Source organism: Apus apus, chromosome Z (genome assembly GCF_020740795.1).
Source record: "Apus apus isolate bApuApu2 chromosome Z, bApuApu2.pri.cur, whole genome shotgun sequence".
NCBI classification, from domain to species: Eukaryota; Metazoa; Chordata; class Aves; order Apodiformes; family Apodidae; genus Apus; species Apus apus.
The window spans coordinates 36,035,837-36,057,527 of NC_067312.1; the positions used below are offsets into that span (position 1 = coordinate 36,035,837).

Consider the following 21,691-nt stretch of genomic DNA (forward strand, 5'->3'; position numbering starts at 1 on the left):
TGAAGTCACCAGCTCCAAGCTCTAGAGCCCACGTCTGCAAGGAACACAGCTGAGCCTGCTGAAGACAGCCAATAGGTTCCAATTATCTAGCTGTTTGACCATGATTAGATCAACATGTAAAGGCTCTATTAAGTCACAATTCCCTCTTAGCTGTTAACATGTTAGCAGCCTCATTATAGCTTCCGCAGCCAGCCACATACATCTCTTTTCATAAAGCTTGTCAAATTCTCCTTTACAAGGAAGATGTCAAATACAGATGGAGATTCTTCTTAAAACATATTTGCAACTAATTTTGAAGAAAGGAGGAGAAAGGTATACCAGAACAGAAAAACTCGACTTCACAATACTTCAAAACTCAGTAAACATATCAGGCTAGGGACCAGTATTTTTACAGCAAGAACTTTATCTGTAGGAACCTAACCTTTTACATTCCCATCCCACCACAAGGTGTATTATCAGTTACTTACATACCAATGTCATAAATGTCTATACAATATTTTAAAGTAAGGAGGCACTAACGCTACAAGTCATAAATTATTAGAACTTCTGTGTAAGTTGCTGAAAAAGAAATCAGTCTCTATGAAAAGGTAATATAGAATGTGGCAATATCAACCACAAGCATGAAGAATCCAATGAACATAGAGCATCAAGTAAAATTTGGGAAGGTTCCTTCTTCTGAGGGGCAGGGCAGGAAGAAGATGTTACATGCTCAAGGGAACCATATCTGTGCTACTATTGTTATGCTTCTGCTTTACAAATTCTATCCTGACGATGGCTCCTTTGTGTCTGGCTTCTTATTCAACTGCTCTTCATCTGGAAGAAAAAGTGTATTAGTTAGCACTAATTGACAGAAATACTGCTCCAAAAGCATTTGGTGTATATTAAAAAAAGCATATATGAAATGGTACTTCTGATTTTGGTAACTGCTCCAAGTTAGGTAAAATCAACTATCAGCTCAGACACAATTACAAGCAAAAGCTAAACTGCAGCAAGACTTTGCACAAAGGATAAGTCTCACTACTCTTTGAGATTAGTTTGTTGTGTTAAGCTCCTAGTACTTCATTACATACCACCTGTTTTGGTGAAAGTCTTTCTGTATAACTATTACTGGCTCGTTTTTACTAATACATTTCAAAAACTGACCTCACATGTAACTAAATACTGTACTACTGGTTAAACAAAGGTGACACTTCTGTTGGAAATGGGGTGAGGGGACAGGTAGGCTGGAATGCAGGGTATTTATTAACATACTTTTTATGAAAGTATTACAGACTGTGAATACCTGACTGACCTCACAGAAGTTCCAACTACCCACAAGACATTTCTAAATAACCAAATTTGTCCAGAGTTAACACTATTTCAAACTAACTTGGTGAATTCTCAAAATTTAACTTCAGATTTCTCCATTGCTATTAAACCTTAAGTCTTTTCTAACAGCTGCCTATTACCTCAGAAAGTCAGATAAGCACCTTTCCTCGTACTTACAAGATGCTGACACAACTACAGGAAACACATTTCCATGGTTTTTGTATCTGATCTTCCAGAAGGAATAAAGATACAAATAACCCATCCCCCTACAGCATGGTTCAGCTATTCAGGCTAGGTTATTTATGGTAGTATAGCAGGTGGCAGAATGGACAAAATTTGAAGTTGCTGAAGTACATGGACACTTACCCTTTGATTTAGGTATTAAGTCAAATGGGACTTCGTGTATCATTGATGCCATTTCCCCCAGATGTTGACAGGATACCAACAAAGATGACAGGGAATATTTTATTTCATTAAAAGCTACTGGTGATGGTGTCCTGGTAAATTCTTCATCCAAGCAGAAGAGTTTTAGAGGACTGTAAAATTCATCTTTTCTTTCTGGTGTATGACTTAGAGCTGATCTACAGGTTACAGATTCACCTCTATTATGTGTTTGATGCAGCTCATCTTCACTTCCAGATGCAGTCCTTTCAAGTGCTTTATGTGTGTTGAATGGGGACTGTGGATCTAGCTTTGATTTTTCAGTATCTCCCTTATTTTTTGAACCACCTGTTACATACACACTGTCTGTTACACAAAAGCTACCTTCTGAGCTTGCAGATATGTTGGAATCTGTGTTAAGTTCTTCTGGAAGTGTCTCATTCCATATCCCCAAGTGATTAGCTTCACAACGGACAAAATTTAACAATGAAGAGACATCCCAGTGCAGCATCCCATCCACTTCGGAACCTTCAAAGCAGTCTGAGGGCAAAACACCTGTTCCCCTATTGTCTTCTGAACAAGTATTTGGAGTATTCACGCTCTTCAGTTCTTTTGTATCTTCTACACAACTTTTGTTCAAAATAGTACATTCCAATTCCTGCTCTTCAGTTCTCTCACTCTCCAGCATTCCAGATGTTTCTGAAACTGGAGATTCAATGATGTGATTTATCCTCATGTGCTCTTGAGGTCTAAATTCTGTAGAACTTAACTGGGACTTCCTTTCTGACAAGGGAAGATCAAAGTCAGGTAGAGGTGATGCAGGGATAGAGCACACAAACGTTGAGTCTGCCGCATTCTGCGCTGTAGGTCTAACATCTACTGGAGCTGCTTCTATCGTTACTTCAGTTTGGGACAGCTCTGTGTCTGATGAGCCCTCAGACTGAATAGCCTTTCTCCATGAGCTTCTAATTTCAGTAACTAAATGGAACAAAACAAGGTAAAATGTCAGTACTTAGAATCATTCTGTTCTCTTCTGCCCCTTCAGTAATATAAGCAACCCAAGAAGGAAGCTTTATACGGCTGCTTTACGTTGCTCACACTTAGTTTTCTTCCTAAATATAAAGGAGATTCTACACAGGAAAAAAAACAACAAACTCTTAACTCAATCTCACAGTAGTCGTATCTTACTGGCCTATTATGCTGCATCACAGAGCAAGACATCAGGATAAGCTGCAGCTTCACTGAAATAATTATCTTTTTCTTCTTGTGTGATGTGTACAGTATCAATGAACTAATATTTCTAATCAATGAGTACTAGAAAAATAGAGCTTTAGACTTACGTAGATTTTCTGGAGTTCGGGGAATCTGTTTTCTTGTTAAAAATGGGTTAAAAGCCAGTGAGCTAATGAGATCTTCTAATGCCATTCCTTTGTCTTCAGAACTCTCAGGCGAATCAGACATCACTGCTTTTACAACCTGTAGGATGTTAGAGAAGGGCAAATAATGTAAAAGTAAAATAATAGCCTTTTTGTCAGTTGAAACTCAAAATAAATCCCACTTTACAAATTATCTGAAGAGTCTGCAATCTTGACTCTTCTGCTATTTACTGGTTAGGCTCACAATGACAACAGTGCCCTATAAGTACAAAATGAAGATAGGGGACTGGAATCAGAATTAAATTCTGAGTTCCTTCCTCATCTATGAAGCAATTGTTAAAATAACAAAGTATGTTCAGAATATATTAAAGGCACTAGGCAAGAACCGCATAAGCATGACAACTAGAATAATATTTACATAAACAGAACATTTCAGCAGATGAAAAATAACAGTGCCAATTCAGCTGAAGATGCAATTTACTTTCCAAATCACACTGTGGCACAATTTACAGTAACTATTGGAAGGAACTGCTCAGTTATATCTTAAATAAAACACCTAAAAAAATAAATACTTCAATTTCTGCTTAAAATTCCCAAAACCCTGTTAAATATTTAACCTGCTTAAGTTCAGAAACAAAAAGGACTGTTAAATTCTTAATATATGCAGTGGTTCATAGATTCAAGCATAAGAGGAGATAAAAACTATACTGTGATTCTATTTAAACTACTATTCACTTAACTATGATTTCTAAGTACGATAATTGCACAAGCTCCATGCTTTCAGGGTGTACTTAAGTGGGCAGTCATCCCCAAAACTCAGTGACACTGATTACTACGTGACAGTGAAAAGTAACTTTTGATGTACACACATTACAAGAGGCATTTTGTGATAGAAATTGTAATTAATGAGCATTTATTTCAAAATAAACGAAGAAAAATTTTTAAAAAACAAACTTTTCCCAACCTCTTCTGCCAAATCGTCTTTGCTTTTCCTAAGAAACTCTTCTTCTTTGACAGCAGACTCTGTCTGGATACGATCACCTGCATTGTCCCACGTTTCTGAACTGGTAGACTCATCCCTTCCATTTTCTAAGAGCTTTGGAGGCACAGGCTTTTTTTCCCCCTCACTAGTTTTAGTATGCAAGTTCTAGAGGAATACACAGGAAGTGTTAGAACTCATTTCAGAAAATTATCATGAAGAAACTGCTGTAAAAATTCTGTGTTTAGTCAATGAAAATACTTAAATCTTAAAGTCTAACTGAACAGAAATTATTTTTACAATTGTATTTTTGAAGCAGGACATAGTAGTGGCTAGGACAAGGTGTTGCATAGAACACAAGTCATCTGCAACTACTTTGAACACAACTACAGCGAACAACTGTACATTGGAAAAATGTACATCCAAATTGCTTTTAGGTGACATAAGCCTTAAATTCACACACAACTTAAAGAAGCATCAAAGTGCGACCCCTGCCCATATTTCAACAAATGGGAAATTCAGCAACACATTGAATGTTGTACTGGAAGTCAGCTGCAAGTGAATTTACTTCCTACTGTGCTTTCCTGAAGTTTAATAAAGTCTCTGAGAGTTCAGTTTTCATTTTACAGGACTCAGATGTGTAAAAATGTTACTTTTTAGAAAAGTAACAAAAACACAAAATTGAAAGCCTCCCCACCAAATACTAAGTCTAGGCTTCAATCAATGTAAAAAGCAAATGTAAGTTTAACTTCTTTGACAGGCAGAAAATTATTGAATTACCTTTTCAGTCGACACATCTCTGTTTTCTGATACTTCTGACAACTTCAAAGGCACTGAAGAGATCCTTGGGGGTGGGGGGAGGTGTGGAAGAGAGTAAGGGGGAGGGAAGTCTTTTAGAGACAAATAAACAAGTGGCTTGCATGTCTTAATCAAAGGCCACGACATATTGTGTGCCCCGTATCTGTCCGTTACGATTTCCCTCAATTCGTCCCGGTCATCAGAAGGCAGTTTTATTATAGGGAGAACATGTGACAATTAGAGCAGCTTTAGCCCTAGTTGTGTATCAGCCTCCCAAGATTAATAAATTATAAAACTCTTCCCTTGATTTGGTAATCAGAAGAGATTTTGTGATACATTTTGTCAACAAGTTTTTTCACATTCTGCAATCAAAAACAACTGGAAAGTCTTCTGCAGACTTGACAATGCTCTCTTCCCTAGATATTCTTATTCGAATCATCTCTGGCATCCATGCATCTGTTCCTATATGAACTGTATTTTACAATCCTCTGGCTACCAAAAACTTGAGTCTTACCACTTCTGATGAAAGCACTGCTAATTATATAGCTCTCTAGAATGTAAGGTACGGTCCACACTTTTTAGGAAGAACTCCTCTTAAAATGTCCGTATTTGGTGTTACCTATCTTTAGATCAGACGCAGACCAAAATTCATGCTGTATAAAGTCACTGAGAGAAATCCAAGCTTTAATTGTTAACTACTTTGAGACCTAATATGTAACAACATCTACTGATGTCTAAGTTGAAGACAGCCTTCCTTTACTAACTCCCTTTCTCTTGTAGTAGACAACTTTCAAGCATCAGTAGGAGTCATTTTATGATATACAGCATTATTCATAAGGTCATGAAACCTTCCTGAAGTAAAAGACAAATACGCACAAACTTTTTAGAATACCATCATTTTGTGTTCTATCCTTCGCTGTAACTGTAGTAAAGGAAGATACAGAATAAAGTGATTTAGAAGATTCGTGAGATAAGTCTTCTTCAAAGGTTTTAGCACAGTAATTCTGCTTGGGAACCAAGGTTTTTTTTGTTTGGTTTAAGTTGGTTTCTTTTAAACACAAAAGGCAGGCTCCTGTGAATGCCTGTTTTTATTCTCAGGCTACACTGAACATACACACCTATCTCAGCCCAGCCTGAGAAACAGATACCTGTATTCTCCACCTGCCTATTAAAACCTGAAAGAATGTACTTAAAAAGTGATCTAAAAGCCTTGCAACTTAGCTGCTGCACATCCTATTCAGCAGCAACCAGTCGATAATCAGTCACTAGCTGGAGAAAGCAACAATTACAACTACATCAGGTGGATGTGATGTGTAAGGAGTGGGCTACTGAAATATTCCACTAAGGATCAAGACACACAATATAATCAACTCCAACAAGAGAATTTCTTCTTTTTCAACTGCTTATCAGTTTTTAAGTAACATCATACCAGCTTGGTGGTGGCATTGCCACATCCGTCACAGTTTCAAATGGGCGATCTTTCTCATCATGTACTTCAGCATCACAAACATCTGGAAAAGCAAATCACGAGTTATATTACTGTTTCCTTTTTTTTTCCCCTCAGACTTCCAGGTGACACAGTGACTCAAACCACCTCTGTAGATTATTTACTGGAGGGACTTAATGACCATTTCAAGAAAAATAAATTAATACATAAGCAGGGCAGCAAAATCTATCATTTTGCTCAGGTACCACCTGCAGCCTATTTGTTTTGTTTGTGAACACACATTCAAGAGGCATGGTCCTATCTGCTGCCCTGCACATACCAATCATACATTCAACATTTCCCCAGACTACAATCTCAGCCATACTATTATCCACCCCTCTCCACATAAGGATCAATTTTGTGGCACATCAATTCCACAAAGTAAAGTTCCTTCCATGTTTTCCCCATCATCTTCATTTGCATTTATCAATCAAGATCTCTACAGACATACTCATCCCTCTGAACAATGCTGCCTCAGACCAAGAAAGGCAAGGCACATTCTAAGGAAATGTTTTGTACATTATCAGAGGTACATATACCTTAGCTCAGGGCTCTTTAGAACAGTAAGTATCAATTTTGGCACATTATTTGGATAAAATGCCAAGGTTTAACCTCAGCAGTTCTCTACTAACCCTAATTTCAGTTTGTGCAAACCTAAGTGGCATTTCCTTTTGTATTCACATCAACATCACTTCCAAGATGCAAGCTTACTTTAAGAAATCAGGAGAGGCTACCATGTTAACAAGTAGAAAAAGTTTTTGTAGTGGCTCTATTTTTAGATTAAACATTTTAACCAGTCTAGAGAATGCCACAGACCACAGCTTCACAGAATGGTTGCGGTTGGAAGGGACCTTAAGATCATCTAGTTCCAACTCCTCTGCATGAGCAGGGACACCTCCCACTAGAACAGACTGCTCAGAGCCCCATCCAGTCTGGCCCTGAACACTTCCAGGGAGGGAATAGCCACAGCTTCTCGGGGAAGTCTGTGCCAGTGTTGTACCACTCTCACAATCAACCATTTCTTCCCAATATCCAATCTAACTCTACCGTCTATTTTACTTTTAAACAGTTCCCCCTCATGCTATCACTCCATGTCCTTGTAAAAAGTCCCTCTCCAGCTTTCCTGTAGCCTCTTCAGGTACTGCAGCGCTGCTGTAAGGTCTCCCCAAAGCCTTCTCTTCTTCAGGGTGAACAACCCCAACTCTCTCAGCCTGTCTTCATAGGAGAGGTGCACCAGCTCTCTGATCCTCTCTGTGGTCCTCCACTGGATTCACTTCAACAGCTCCACGTGCTTCGTATGTCAAGGGCCTCAGAGCTAGACACAGTATTCTAAGTGGGGTCTCATGAGAGCTGAGTTGCAGGGGAGAATCACGTCCTTTGACCTGCCAGCCACACATTTTTTGATACCCAGAATACAGCTGGCTTTTTGGGCTGCAAGTGCACATTGCCAGCTCATGTTGAGCTTCTCATCAACCAATCCCCTCCAAGTCCAAGGATTCTTTTCAAACCATTCTCCACCCAACCTCTATTTGTGCTTGGGATTTCCCTGTTTGTCTCAAGCTTTCTGATGTTACCAGAAGCTCACAGAACTATTGCACAGTGCTTTAATCTTTGAAATTAAGGCAAATTACCTTCCATTTGAAATTCTATAGCTTCTTTCTCTTTTTGCATCTTCTGGCTTTATAACTACATACCCTCACAGACTGCTGGAGCAGTGCTTGCATCTTTGTAATCCAAAGGAACTTCTCCCTGTTGCTTTGCACCTTGAAATTCCAACGCACATCTGCTACATCATTTTTCCTAAAAGGAACTACAAATGATGTACGATTCAACCTGTCTTCCCCCTCCCTTCCCATCCTTGCTTTGCAGCTTCTAAACTCTAAACTATAACTATACAAGGGACAGTAAACACTTGGTCAATAAGCTCTACCCCATAGAACAAAATCAGATCATCACCTGATTAGTATGTGCAACATCTATGTCCGATAAAAGTGAGCTCTGATCAATACAGTTAACCTACCTACTGAAAACAACCAACACAGATATCAAGTAAGGTCCTGATCAAATTGCACAGATAAGGAATTCCACATTGTGGAATAAGGATTTCAGGATGCACCAGGGAAAGATGCTTACCTGGGAGGACCTTCAATTTCTTTTCACACCTGGACAGTGGGAAAAGTTTTATCTTCTCTTTCTTATTACTGCTCCAACCTGAAGCAACTTTCACTGTTAGAGTGAATGTATTTTCTAGAATCCATGAATGAACTTTTGTACATGGAAACTTGTCTCAAAATCATTTGTGCAAGGACAACAAAATACCAAACAGCTCTAGTATTTGTTTTTTTCCATATTAAAAGTTTCATTAAATCTTTAAGGTGAGACAGGATTAAGAATGTAAGTCAATTGTTACAAAGAGTCATTCAGAATCAGATTATCAGAGACTATCAAGAATAATTTGCAAAAGCAAGCAAGAAATCTTTTTGACTCCAAGTAACTTTTAACAATTGTCATGAGAGGCAAAAGGAAAAAACAACTCCTTGTTCACCCACCTGGAAGTGATACTAGAAGCTGAGAAAAGACATTCTCATCATCTTCTTCTTCTGCAACATCAGAAGACTGGGGTTGTGAAGCTATTAATTTAAGATCCTTTCAAGAAAAAGGAAAGTCACACAAGCAGGCTGAAAAAATCTGCATATCACTAGCTATTATCAGACAACTATTCACAACAGCTTTTCTGCAAACCAGCTGTCAATCTCAACATGAAACTTCATTTCTCTGCTGGGTAGCCAGGCAAGGGTATAATTTTAGATTCTGGAAATTATTATTCATTCATCAAATAGATTACTTTAAAAGAAAAAAACAGAATGCAGCAGATTTTCAGACTGCTACCACACAAAAGCTCAGTTGCCACAGGGGGATGGACACAAAAAAACCAAAACAAATCACCTTGCTCTTATGCTAATCTATTGTCTAGATAAGATGGTTCCATCCCCGATGTCAAATTATGTCCCCAGCTGTCATTAGGTCAAATATATCTTACATAGATCTCATTAAAAGGAGAAAATCTGGAAGGCAAAAGCCCAGCTGGACCTCAATTTGGCCACTGACATAAGGGACAATAAAAAGTTTTTATAAATTCATGAACAATAAAAAGAGAACCAGGGAGAACCTCCATCCCTTAATGGATGCAGGGGAGAACATTGCAACCAAGGATGAGGGAAAGAGTGAGATACTTAATGCCTTCTTTGCCCCAGATTTAAAAGCCAGACCAGCTGCCTCCAGCCTCCTGAGCTGGAAGATAAGGACAGAAAGCAGAACAACCCCCCACAATCCCAGAGGAAGTAGTTAATGATCTGCTTCTGCACCTGGACACACATTACATGTATGGGACAAGATGGGATTTACCCAAGAGTACTGAGGGAGCTGGCATAGGGAGCTCACTAAACCTCTCTTCACCACCTAATAACAATCCTAGTCAACAGGGGAGGTCCCAGATGACTGGAGGCTGGTTAATGTGATGCCCACCTACAGGAAGGACCGGAAGGAGGATCTGGGGAACTACTGCCCTGTGAGCCAGACCTCAGTACCAGGAAAGCTTATGGAGAGGCTCATCTTGAGTGAGCTCACATGGCAAGTGCAGGGCAGCCAGGGGATCAGGGCCAGCTAGCATGGCTTTATGAAAAGAAGGTCTTGTTTGACCAATCTGATCTCTTTCTATGACCATATGACCTGCCTTTTGGATGAGGGGAAGGCTGTGGTAATTGTCTACCTGGACTTTGACACTAACTTCCACAGCATCCTCCTGGACAAGCTGGCAAATCATGGTAAAGACAAGTGTATGCTTCACTGGGTAAAAAACTGGCTGTACGGCCAAGCCAAGAGAGTTGTGGTAAATTGAGTTACATCTAGTTGGTGGCTGGTCACCAGTGGCATTGCTCAGGACTCAGTTTTGGGCCCAGACTTGTTCAACATCTTTATCGTTGATCTGGATGAGGAGATTGAGTGCACCCTCAGTAAGTTTGCACATGACACCAAACCGGGTGGAAGTCTTGATCTCCTTAAGGGTAGGAAGGCTCTACAGAGGAACCTGGACAGGCTAGATTGATGGGCCAAGGCCAATTGTATGAGGTTCAGTAAGGCCAAGTGTCCACGCATTTCGGTCACAAAAACCCCAGGCAAAGCTACAGGCTTGGGGAGGAGGGGTTGGAAAGCTGCCCAGCAGAGAGGGACCTGGGGGTGCTGGTTGACAGCTGGCTGAACATGAGCCAGCAGTGTGTCCAGGTGGCCAAGAAGGCCTACAGCATCCTGGCCCACATCAGGAATAGTGTGGCCAGCAGGATTAGGGAAGTGATCGTGCCCCCGTACTCGGCACTGGTGAGACTGCACATGAAGTACTGTGTCCAGTTCTGGGCCCGTCACTATGGGAAGGACATTGAGGTGCTAGAGCGTGGCCAGAGAAGTGCCACCAAGCTGGTGAAGGGTCTAGAGAACAAACTGTATGAGGAGCAGCTGAGGAAACTAGGGATGTTTAGTTTGGAGAAGAGAAGGCTGAGGGGAGACCTCACTGCCCTCTACAACTACTTGAAAGGAGGTTGTAGAGAGTGGATCTTGGCTTCTTCTCCCAAGTGAATAATAACAGGAACAGAGGAAATGGTCTGAAGTTGTGGCAGGGGAGGTTTAGACTGGATATTAGGAAGAAATTCTTTACTGAAAGAGTGGTGAGGCACTGGAAGAGCCTGCACAGTCACCATCCTTGGATGTATTCAAGAAACGTGTAGATGAGGAACTTCAGGGCACACTCTAGTGGTCGAGATTTTAAGTTGTGCATTTTTGGTTTTTTGGGGTGTGGTTTTGTGGAGTTTTGTATGGAATTTTGTGTTGGCTTTTGTGTTTGTGTTGGGCTTTTTGTTTTGGTTTGGTTTTTTTTGGTTGGACTCAGTGATCTCAGAGGTCCTTGACCATGACTATTCTGTGATTCTGAGATCTTATTTAAGAAAGACTATTGCAAAAAGTAATTTCTGCTACGTTATGCTACCTGGTTCCCTAACCTTACATATAAACCTGGTGTTGCAATAGAACATACCAGCTTAGATGTACGTCTCTCACCTTCACCATTACCCTTCCCCAGAATCAGATAAATTGAACACTACTTACTGGATGCTGATCCAAGATTAAATTGAAAGGACACACGCCAAGATAGTTTTTCCACTTTGCTTCCCAGTCTTCCTGTTCTTTGGAAATAGTTGACACCAAATGCTCCTGCTCTATTTTTAGCCTGTAACATAGAAATGTAAAATGACCATATACATCTTTTGGTGGAGTTAACAATTCTGCATAAAGACAGAGCCTATTAAGTGGTCCTCTTATCCCCCCATTTGAAAAGTATCAACATATTCGTGCACTTGTGCCTGGAATTCACAACCTAAAAAGCAGCTGCTAGGTAGCTGTGGTGGAACAGAGGTGTCTGCACACTGAGTGTGATGGTGCAGACCCCTGTTCACTGAACCACGCTGCAACATCAACATTAGTCAACACTGTTTAGTTACAAGTGCAGTGGGCCTGACATTGTTTTGACAGAAAGCACAATAGACGAGCACTTTCTGATCTTGCCTGTTGGAGCAGTGAGCCCAGATAACTGGGTACATTTCTGTCCTAGTGCAAATACAGCCACTTGGGTCTATTAGACTCTCCCTAACCATACCTGAAACTGCCTGCAGAAGACACCTGAGACCCCTCCTGCTTGAATACAGGTCCACTCTGAAAGTTGCCAAAGATTGCCTAACCTGAATCATGTCTATCATAGAAGACTACTGACAATCATTCCCCTTGATAAACTCCCCTCCACTTCCAACCCCTACATGTCCCTATCACATAATAAGCAACAGAGTGAACATTGACATTTGATTCTGTTAAGTCGCACTTTCATAAATCTATATATATAAAAAAAAACACCTTTTCCTGATATCTTTTGTCGGTGATTCTTTAAGCAACCTTAAGACCTTCCATTCTCATCTGCAACAGTAGTCTTCATGTTTCTTACATAAAGATTTGAAGAACTATACTAAAATACATACACACGATGAGATACACTCTTAAACTTGCCCTTAGCCAGTTTCAGATAGTTTTAAAATCCCAAACTGATTTTAAAAAAATAATTTATTTTTGTTTTTAATTAGATCAGCTAGCAAACAAGGTCCCCAAGAACAAAGCCTAAACCACTAGTGCATAAAGAGCAATAAGCTGCGATTTCCTTGAGAATAATCTCATTTAAAAGTATACAGATGATCAAGACAAACTTGAGTTTCTCCAAGCAAAAGGAAAATTATTGAACCAACATGTTCTCACTATAAATGATACCATTTTAGAAAAGACTCCAAGGTAGGAAGACATGGTCCTCAGACTAAAAAACAAGGAACTTGAGAAAATTTTCAGGCAGTTACCTCTTTGCTTTCAAATTGTGTAGTGCTTTACTGCAGAGGATAAGACTGTTCTCCATGCCTTGAAGTTCTTGATTTAACTCAGATTCACATCGTTCATCTTTCAATGTTTTCAGGGCTTCATTTAATAACTGAATGACTGTTAAGAAATTCAGATTTTCATCTTCATATATATTTCCTGTAAAACGCTTGAAGTATAGAAAAAAAAAAATCAGTGAAAACTATCAATACCTAGAACCTTGTGCCTTCTGTTGTCACAACGAAGTTTGACTTTGTATTTTGATTTAGTTTCCAACTGTTTCATTTTTCAAAAAATACAATCTTGATTTAAGCCACAGGCTTGTTTTCTAGAATCAGCTGCTTGAAACCAGCCTACAAAGTAAATTGAACCAAGGGAACTTCAACTAATGAAGTATTCTGTTAAACCACTGACCCAAAAGATGGCAGGGCAAAACATCACCATATACTATACACTGGACATGAAAGCCCACTAGTTAAAGCAACAGTTAAGCTGGTCACCCTAGTTTTATGTCAAAACAACAACAAAATCAAGTACTAATCAGGCAGGGTTACCAATGCAGCTACTGAACTGTCCTGGTTTGAGCCGAGATTAAGCCAATTTTCTTTTTACTGATTACTTTTTTCTTCAGTGGACTCTCTTTTAAGCAGCAAGTTTTCCAGCTAGCAGACTTATAACACTGGAATGTTTATAGATACTGCTGAGAAAACAAGGACACCTAGCTCTGCTTGTCAGATTTACTGCTTTGGGCACTAAATGAGCAGAAGAGTTGTATGTACAACCCTCCCATAGGGAGGAATAGAGACTGGCAACAAAATTGGCCACAGATATTCCATACACATATATATACACATATAATGCTCAGTATAAACTCAGGGATCATGGAAGTCAAGGCTCTTCTGTTTCTTCTTCTTCCATTCACAGCCAGCATCCAGGACTCCACCTATCCATCTCCTTTGATCCCTAGGCTTGTGCATTCCTGATCCTCATAACTCTACACTCAGCTCCTCTTTTGCTCTGCTGCTATCTACAGGATATTTTGGAACTGCTCTCCACTAAGGAGAGGGCCACAGGAGTTGCTGGGGGTGGGAGGAAGCAAGAGGCACGTTGCACATTCCTGCACATACTTTCATATATTTGTACACATTTTCTTTTATCGTTTGTATTTAATTAAAGCTGTCTACTTTAGTTTCCAATCTGGAAAGTCTCTCTCCTTTATTATCTCTCTCCTCTCCCTCCCTGGGTGGGAGGGGGAAGGGGTCAAGAGCATTATTGTCATTCATTTAACTGCCGATCTGAGTTAAACTGTGACATGAACTTTAAAAGTCAGTGATTGAAACATAAACCAACACAAAACAGCAGCATAACTGTAGAATGGTTTCAGTTGGAAGGAACCTTTAAAGGTCATCTTGTCTAACCCACGCTGCAGTTGCAGGGGCATCTTCAACTAGATCAAAGATTGCTCAAAACCCCCATCCAGCCTGACTTTAAATCCTAACAAATTGTACATACAAATTAGATATATTTTCTTCATCCTTGAGCAAGAACCTTTCATCACCTGCGAAGTACTTTGTTGTCTTTAAATGAATGTAATTATACTCCTGGGGACTAAAAAACCCCCACAGTTTAACACAAAGGACAAAAATTACTTACTTGGTGTATGTCTCCTTCAATTCTGTCTGCCAACATCCTTGGAACAGAGATAACAACACTAGTTCCATCTAAAATGCACTGAACAGCACAATCTTCAAGTACAGAATCCACAACTTCCTTTTCTTTTTTCAGAGATGCAAGCACTTCCATTATAAGTGTCCACATACTGCGGACCTGAATAGGCAAGAAGGACAAAAATGCTGTATTAAAATATTTGCCACCTATAATAACAGAGTATCAAAGCAACATAAAAGAAGACAAGGGGGCCAGCATAATCACAGGCAGACAAATGGAAAGAGAAGTATCTGAGAGTGTGAGTTGCAAAAATGCTGAAAGAAACAGTATGCTGCTACAGTAGAAAAAAAAAAAGCTCACCTTTTGAATTCTCTCCGTTCTGTCATTTTCTTTTTGGTCATTCTGCTCTATCCTATATGCACATGCAAAAGAAAAGTTCAAGTGGACTACAATGAAATTATAGTTCATATTTCATAAAGAAACAAGAAACCAGTTTCATATATTCTAACTTAGTTACAAGGAAAAACACTTACTTGCCAGGCTGTATCTGCAGGGCTGCATATTCAGACTTTATCTGTTTTATTTCTGTAATTAAAAGCCTTGGGAAAAAAAGTTAACAGTTACCACAGATTTGTTTTAAAAATCCAAGTTTCTAGTCTGCTGTTCTCAGAATTCTTGGCAATTACAAACCCATCTTGCTCATTCTTTCCAAATCCATACACTGAGGCTGTTTTGGATATGATGCAAAAATAGAACCTTACCCTTAACTTCCTCACTGTGACTTTGTGCCAAAAGACAGACAGGAAAGCCACTAACATATTTTTAAATTAAGCAACTAAGCTGTTGCATGTTTTAATGCAATGGAATGGCTTTTATTAGACCCAATAACAATAATGAAGTTACAATAAATGTACTTCACCAATATACACCTCCAAATATAATCAGCAGTTGTACAGTATCCAAATAACGCAGTTTCAAAAAAACATAAAACAGAATACTGGAGTAACAGCAGCTGGACCACCAAAGTTCTTTTGCCAAAGTCAAAGTGCTTTTATTCAATTTTTAAGCATCTAAAAGATAGTGGCCTGATTTTCAGAAACACTAGGAATCCTAGTGGATCTTCAGAGTTCTGAGGTGTTGTTAATAATTAAAAAAACTACATATAATTGCACTTCTGAAGGGTATCACTCACAAGGTAAGCAAAAGCACTAATATCTCCCAAGTAGAGTACAAGTAGATGCAGAATTATAGAAATTATAGAAATTTAGGAGACTTTGACCTCTGGAAGTTATATTGTGGAGCCTTCCACTGAAAGCAGAGCTTTTAATTATGTTATTCATGGTCCTGTCAAGCCAAGTCATGAATTATTCAGCAAGAGAGACTCCACCACTTTTCTGGGCAATTCTAGGAGGCTTCTACAACCTCCTTAGGTAACCTATTCCAGCACCTTACTAGCCTCATGGTGAAGAATTCCTTCCTGTTGTCTAACCTAAATCTAACCTCTTGCAGTTTAAAACCACCACCTCTTGTCCTATCATTACCCTCTCTGATGAAAAAGCCCCTCCCCAGCTGTCCTGTAGGCCACTTCAGGTACTGGAAGGCTGCTATAAGTTCTCCCCAGAACTTTCTCTTCTCCAGGCTGAACAGCCCAAACTCTCTCAGCCTGTCTTCATAGCAGAGGTGCTCCAGCCCTTTGATCATCTTGGTGGCCCTTCTCTGAACCCTCTCCAACAGCTCCATGCCTTTCCTATGCTGAGGGCTCCAGACTCCAGGACTCCAGGTGGAGTACTGCCCTTTAGGTTCAAGCTTTAGCTAGCCTTCTCTTTCTAAAGATTACAGAGCAGTTCTGAAATCATACCTGGTAAATATCTCCACACTCTTGGATGCATTCCATCAGTTACAAAGGCTTGTGTTTGCCATGTTTGTTCATAAACATGAATGTTCACTTTCCCCAGCACCAGGTGTTTCAGCCTGTGAAACTTTTAACTTACCATTTCACTCAGAAACAGACTTAAATCCTCTACGTACTTCCATTTCCTAATAACATACCTTTTTTCAGGCTCTTACCAAGCTCTTGGAGCTTTAGCTGAACTTTTGCCTTCATAACTACATGACTGCACTTCTGAGAAATATTTGTATTTACTTCTGGGAGTCAGTCCCCTTTTCCATTTGCTGCTGCTTTGGTTTCTGAGCTCCATCACCAGCTTGCTGTTGTAAACAGCTTGGTTTCTTGTTATGCCTGCTTCTTTTTCCATTGAAGGGGCTGGACCATACTTCAGCTTCAGGAAATAACTCTGAAGATACCCTACCACCCCTGAGCCCTTCTGCTTTCTACAGGATACACAATAGCATCACCCTGGTCAAGTGGAAATCTGCTATTTTAAATCCTGTGTCATTTTAATTCCACTTGTCCTCCTCAGGTTTCCCAAGATCTTAAATTCTACAGTCTTGGCTACCATGACCATAAGGCTTCTGTTGGCAGTTATGTCTCCAGAAAGCTTCTTACTTGTGAGTTCGAAAGAGCAGCACTCCTACTCAGCACACCCAGTGATTGCATTACAAAGTCATCCTCAATGCACTCCACTTTCCTAGATTACTAATGCACCACTTTACTGTTCTCCCAGCAAATACCAGGGTAAGCTGAAGTCCTCTACAGGAATCAAGGCCTGCAGATCTGAGTTGCATTTGATTTGTCTGAAGAACGCTTCATATACCTTCACTGGTACAGGAGATGTATATAGCAGACACCTACTGTGAGGTCTCCCTTGATGCTAAACCCTAATACTGATCCCAAGCCATGAGACAGGCCAGTCCTCTTCTACAGAGCTATGCCACAAGCAGTGAAACTGTTTTCACTTACAGTGCCACTCCTTTTCTACCATTTACTGAATAGCTTGTAACTGGACATGACCATGCTCCAGTCATGTAAACTATCCCATCCATGACAGTTTACATGGACCAAATAATAGCATATTTTTGGTGAAATACTATTTAAGGATTACACAAAATAAATAAAATGTGTCCCACAATGATTGAGCAAAGACCAAACATTTCATCTTGAGACAGTCATATCCTAATAAATGTCCCTTCAAATATTAAGAGAACATGATGCTATACAAGCAGAATTCCCTGATCATTTATGTCTGTGTAAAAACATTTTCTGAAATATAGCATCTCCTAACTGAAGAACTAATTTCTTTAAACCAATACACTTCACAAAAGACCCTACAAATAGAACTGTCAATTAAAGGAGGTAAAGGGGCAAAAATGGCAAGCTCAACAACATACTTGCAATGTAAAGCAGATGCAGCCTCCTCAAATCCTTTTTAAGACACACACACAAATTAGCTTTTATGAAAAGACTGCATTTCCTTAACTGTGTTACTTACTGTGCTTTTTTCTCATATTCTTGAATAACAAAATCTTCTTTTTGAAAAATTTGCAGAAGTTTATTGTATGCGACTCTACATCTTGCATCTGCCATGTAACTATCCTTCGGTGTCAACTTTACAACTTCAGCAAAAGGTGTATCAGCACCTAAATGAAAATTAATGTTTGGATTACATCATTCACTTTTAGGAAATAGACAACTTCCTAATTTACCTAGTTTGATCTCAAAGAATCACAACTCAAGATGACTGGACTGAATGATGTATCCAATGCACTCTTTTTTTGCCACTTCCTTCTGTTGGATGCATTTTCATTTCCTCACTCTCACTCATTTCCCTATTCTTTTGGCCACCAAAACAGTACAAGATGCCTAGAACAGACAGTTCTGGTCCTTCACAATTCCTCTCATTGCGACACAGAGTATAGCACAGCAGTACAATACTTTTGGACCAAACCAAAAAACACTGCTTGTGTACAGCATTACACACAAATAAACCTTGGAGCAAGACACAAAGCAACAGAAAGCAAAACAATCTGCATTGTTCTATCAGCCAGAGATCTATGCAAGTGAACAGAACCTTGTGAAAGACTTTTGAACTGAGCAGCCAATTCAGAACTAATGAAAGACTTAATAGATTCACTGTCAAACATGACAAATTAAGCATTTTTACTTTTCCATTACAGCTTACCTATGCAGTTCCTTTTCATGTCCTCAATCATTACATGTCTCGCAAGCTGATAGAATATACTAATAACTTTAGGACCTCCAGGACAAACAAACAAAGAAGGTGTAATTTGTGGAAGAATGATTTGATCTTCATTCTAGAAAAGTTAAAATGGTTTTAAACACAAAAGTAATCTATGATATATAAAGCCCTAACAACAGCCATCAAACATTTAGACGGCTACCAAACCATTGTATCCTACTTATTATCAAACCTCATGTAAAGCTAAACTACTTTGCCACCATAGTCAATATCTGTCCTAGGAAGCTGAAGAGACTAAAACTTTTTGAATGCTCCCCCCACAGTTCCTGTATGTGAAAGACCACTTCAATGCAAAAGCTGAAATCAGTGCTGGCTATATGTTAGAAACCTCTGCCCTCCTTGCTCCTAGGAAAAACCATTCAAGTTTTCTTTCATGTTTTCTACTAAAGTAATTAATCAGTGTACTTTGTTCTGCTCTTATCTTACTCAAAGATACTTCATTGTTGGCTTCCACCATGCCCACTACTACTAAAAAAAGTGTTGCAGTACATAAAAGGACTTGATTTCTAGAATACCATTCTAAAAGTATGAGAATATAACGTAATAACCAATGATATCTGAAAATCAGTTTTGGCAAACTTTAGCCCCTTTCCCCAAATAGAAGTTTTCCATGCGTCTGAAAACACTTTCACAATAATAAACACCTTTCCAGGCAATTTAAACAAACATCCCTCACGTTGAAGAAAATTACTTTCACCCACAGCTGAGGAACCCTCTACACTTCTGTTTAATCCAATAGCATTATTCTGAAGTAAGCCACAGCAGGTTTAAGACCCCAAATTAAGTCTCTGACACCTAAATTCCACCATGCCACATTTTTTTCTTCAAAGAACTCCAAGATAAACTATGTGAAGCAAGACACGAGGTAAAATTGAGTTATTTAGTAAAAAAAAAAACAAAACCAACTTATTTCAAACTCTTACTTAAAAGCACTACATACTGTCTCAAAAAAAAAGAATGGGATCACAGAAGCCAGTAAAGGATCAGTTTCCACTCTTCATAGTACTCACTGCAATATCTTTCACCCATGCCAAACACTGCTTCCTAAATTCACGATCTGCGACGACTTCTCCTAGCAAAAAAGAACAGTCTCTTCCCATTTAACACGGATGGGGAAAAAAAAAAAAAAGAGAAAAGAAAAAGCAATTTCAAAACATGTTCAAATACTGTTGCCTAATTAACCGTTATAATAACAAGGCTAAGGCAAAGATTTCTTAGTGGTGCCCCCTGGAGGAACCAGAAAATTAGGTGATACAGCCTAGACCAAGAATAGCTAAAATTTTGTTAAACATACAAGGTTTTCTTGCCATAATAAGTTAATTACTGCCTATTCAAGGACAGATTTCTTTGCAGCTCTTTTTAACTCAGGAAAAGGGAAGTTACAAAAAGGGGGTCAGAACTGATAATTTCCATGTTACTAGCCTTCCTCCAGCCACTTCTTTAATGGGTAACAGTTGTAACAAGTGAAAACATCGAGGAAGGTGGGACTCTTGCCATGTAGAAGGTCCTAGCCACAATCTATAACTGGCAGTGCTACTCAGTGCTTGGTCAGGGAAATTAACGATAGAGTACTTGGAAGTTTTAAAGTATTAAGAAACTCACCAAGTTACAGATACTATCAGAAACAACTTTGAGGAAAGTTTTCTGATACACTGAAGAGTTGTGATCAAGCCAAAACAAATTCCCTGACTCTATGTTCTTTTTCCACAGTGTGCCCCAAGAGACGATGTTTTTTCCCCCCTCAGCACCTGCACAAACCATACTGACCACGTGCAAAGCAGCAGCCTCAGAAGCCACATACTTACTTGAAAGCCTCTGCTGCCCGGGACTCGTCCAACATAGTAAACAAGAAGTAGGAAACCTGATTAAACGCTTGGTTGTTTGGGATATCAAACATGGACCTAATGGACAAACAAAGAGGTTTGATCAGTAGTGGTGAGGATGCAGAATGAACGCAGCATTTTTAACGGCCGCTTACGGTTACAAAATGCTACTTAATTATAAAGTGCTACAAGTTATAGGCTGCATGCTTTCTCTTCTGCATAGTTAAAAATATACATCCTACAGCTTATCTGGCGAAGTTAAAACACTTTTTGGTAAGTGCACCTTGTCTCCCAAGAAGTTTTCAAACCTCCAGGGGACCCGCAGCCCATGAGCTCACCTCCTCCATACGGCTGCGCGGGATGCACCCACCGGAGCGCAGAAGGCTGGCACTACTTCGGGGTTTCACTTCTTCAGACAAAGACCACACGGGTCACAGCAGCAACGCAGGCCTTTCCCCTGCGCTGCCGCCCGCCACGAGCACCGGGCCCCGCGCCGGGCCCAGCCAGACCCTCCTTGCCCTGGAAGCCTGGGCTCCTGAGCACAACGCAGGGCCGCCGCTCGGGGCTTCGGGGGGCTGCAGACGGGCCGCCCCTCCCTCCCCCTCCCCTTCCCCCGGCTGTCCCGCGCACTCACGTTCCCAGCAGCGCGTCGCTGCCGTAGTCCGCCGGGTCGAAGCCCAGGGCCAGCAAGTAGAGCCACAGGTGCTCTCTCTCCCACTTGGTGTTCATCGTGCCGAGCGGCTCACCGGAGGGAAGGGGGGGTCACCGGAGGGAAGGGGGGGTCACCGGAGCGAAGGGGGGGGTCACCGGAGCGCCCTGGGAGCCGCCGCCGCTTCCCGCGCGCGCCCCGCCGCCGCCCCGGAAAAGGCGCGCGCGGGCGGCGCGCTGCCTGCCGGGAGCCGCAGCGCGGGCGGGGCCGGCGGGCCGGGCGGGCTCCGGCGGGCGCCTCCCGTGCCAGCCGCGTTGTCGCCGGAGGACGAAATTCGAGGTGCTAAACCGAGCAAAACTCACACGGGCAGCAGGCTGTGCGGTTCAGACTTTTATTGCAAGGCATTTCAGTGACTAGACTTCCAAGTTTCCGCGGCACCCCAGCGTTGGTGTACAGGCGAGGAGAGCGGAGGGGCCGAGCTGAGCGCTGCGCCGGCCGCCCGGGAGCGCTCCCGGGGCGCGGCGCGGCGGGGCGGGGCGGGGGTAGCACCGTGCGACCGCTCCGGACTTGCCGCAGTCACCCCCGCCCCGGGGAGGAGGCCTCCGCGGGG

The 21,691-nt window shown here is 40.9% G+C and overlaps 1 protein-coding gene and 1 non-coding gene across 3 annotated transcripts; both read right to left on the reverse strand.

Moving 5' to 3' along the window:
• Positions 1-383: 383 nt before the first annotated feature.
• On the reverse strand, positions 384-21,194 carry HAUS6 (HAUS augmin like complex subunit 6). Of its 2 annotated transcripts, XM_051643051.1 has the most exons (17): positions 21,067-21,194; positions 20,415-20,510; positions 19,620-19,701; positions 18,532-18,664; positions 17,842-17,989; positions 14,986-15,051; positions 14,813-14,864; positions 14,438-14,611; positions 12,769-12,953; positions 11,483-11,603; positions 8,878-8,974; positions 6,272-6,353; positions 4,825-4,888; positions 4,030-4,212; positions 3,030-3,165; positions 1,675-2,667; positions 384-813 (listed from the first exon to the last, which is right to left on the reverse strand). In XM_051643051.1, exons 1-17 carry the CDS (start codon positions 21,159-21,161, stop codon positions 761-763), a joined length of 2,760 nt encoding a protein of 919 aa, XP_051499011.1. In that variant the 5' UTR covers positions 21,162-21,194; the 3' UTR covers positions 384-760. The 2 variants fall into 2 exon arrangements, with proteins under 2 accessions (XP_051499011.1, XP_051499012.1); XM_051643052.1 differs by lacking the exons at positions 18,532-18,664; positions 21,067-21,194 and having other exon boundaries at positions 20,415-20,492.
• Positions 4,989-5,118, reverse strand: LOC127396106 (small Cajal body-specific RNA 8). The gene has a single exon (XR_007891906.1). It is a non-coding gene; the product is annotated as a small Cajal body-specific RNA 8 (non-coding RNA).
• Positions 21,195-21,691: the final 497 nt, after the last annotated feature.

What these genes read in the sequence shown, in the direction of transcription:
- HAUS6 (XM_051643051.1), bottom strand. Translation starts at nt 21,161, where the DNA reads ATGAACACCAAGTGGGAGAGAGAGCACCTGTGGCTCTACTTGCTGGCC. An exon ending in GAACGGAGAGAATTCAAAAG is followed by an intron (nt 14,612 to 14,812) that starts GTGAGCTTTTTT and finishes TTGCCTATTCAG; the next exon opens with GTCCGCAGTATGTGGACACT. An exon ending in GCAATGCCACCACCAAGCTG is followed by an intron (nt 4,889 to 6,271) that starts GTATGATGTTAC and finishes CCCACCCCCAAG; the next exon opens with GATCTCTTCAGTGCCTTTGA.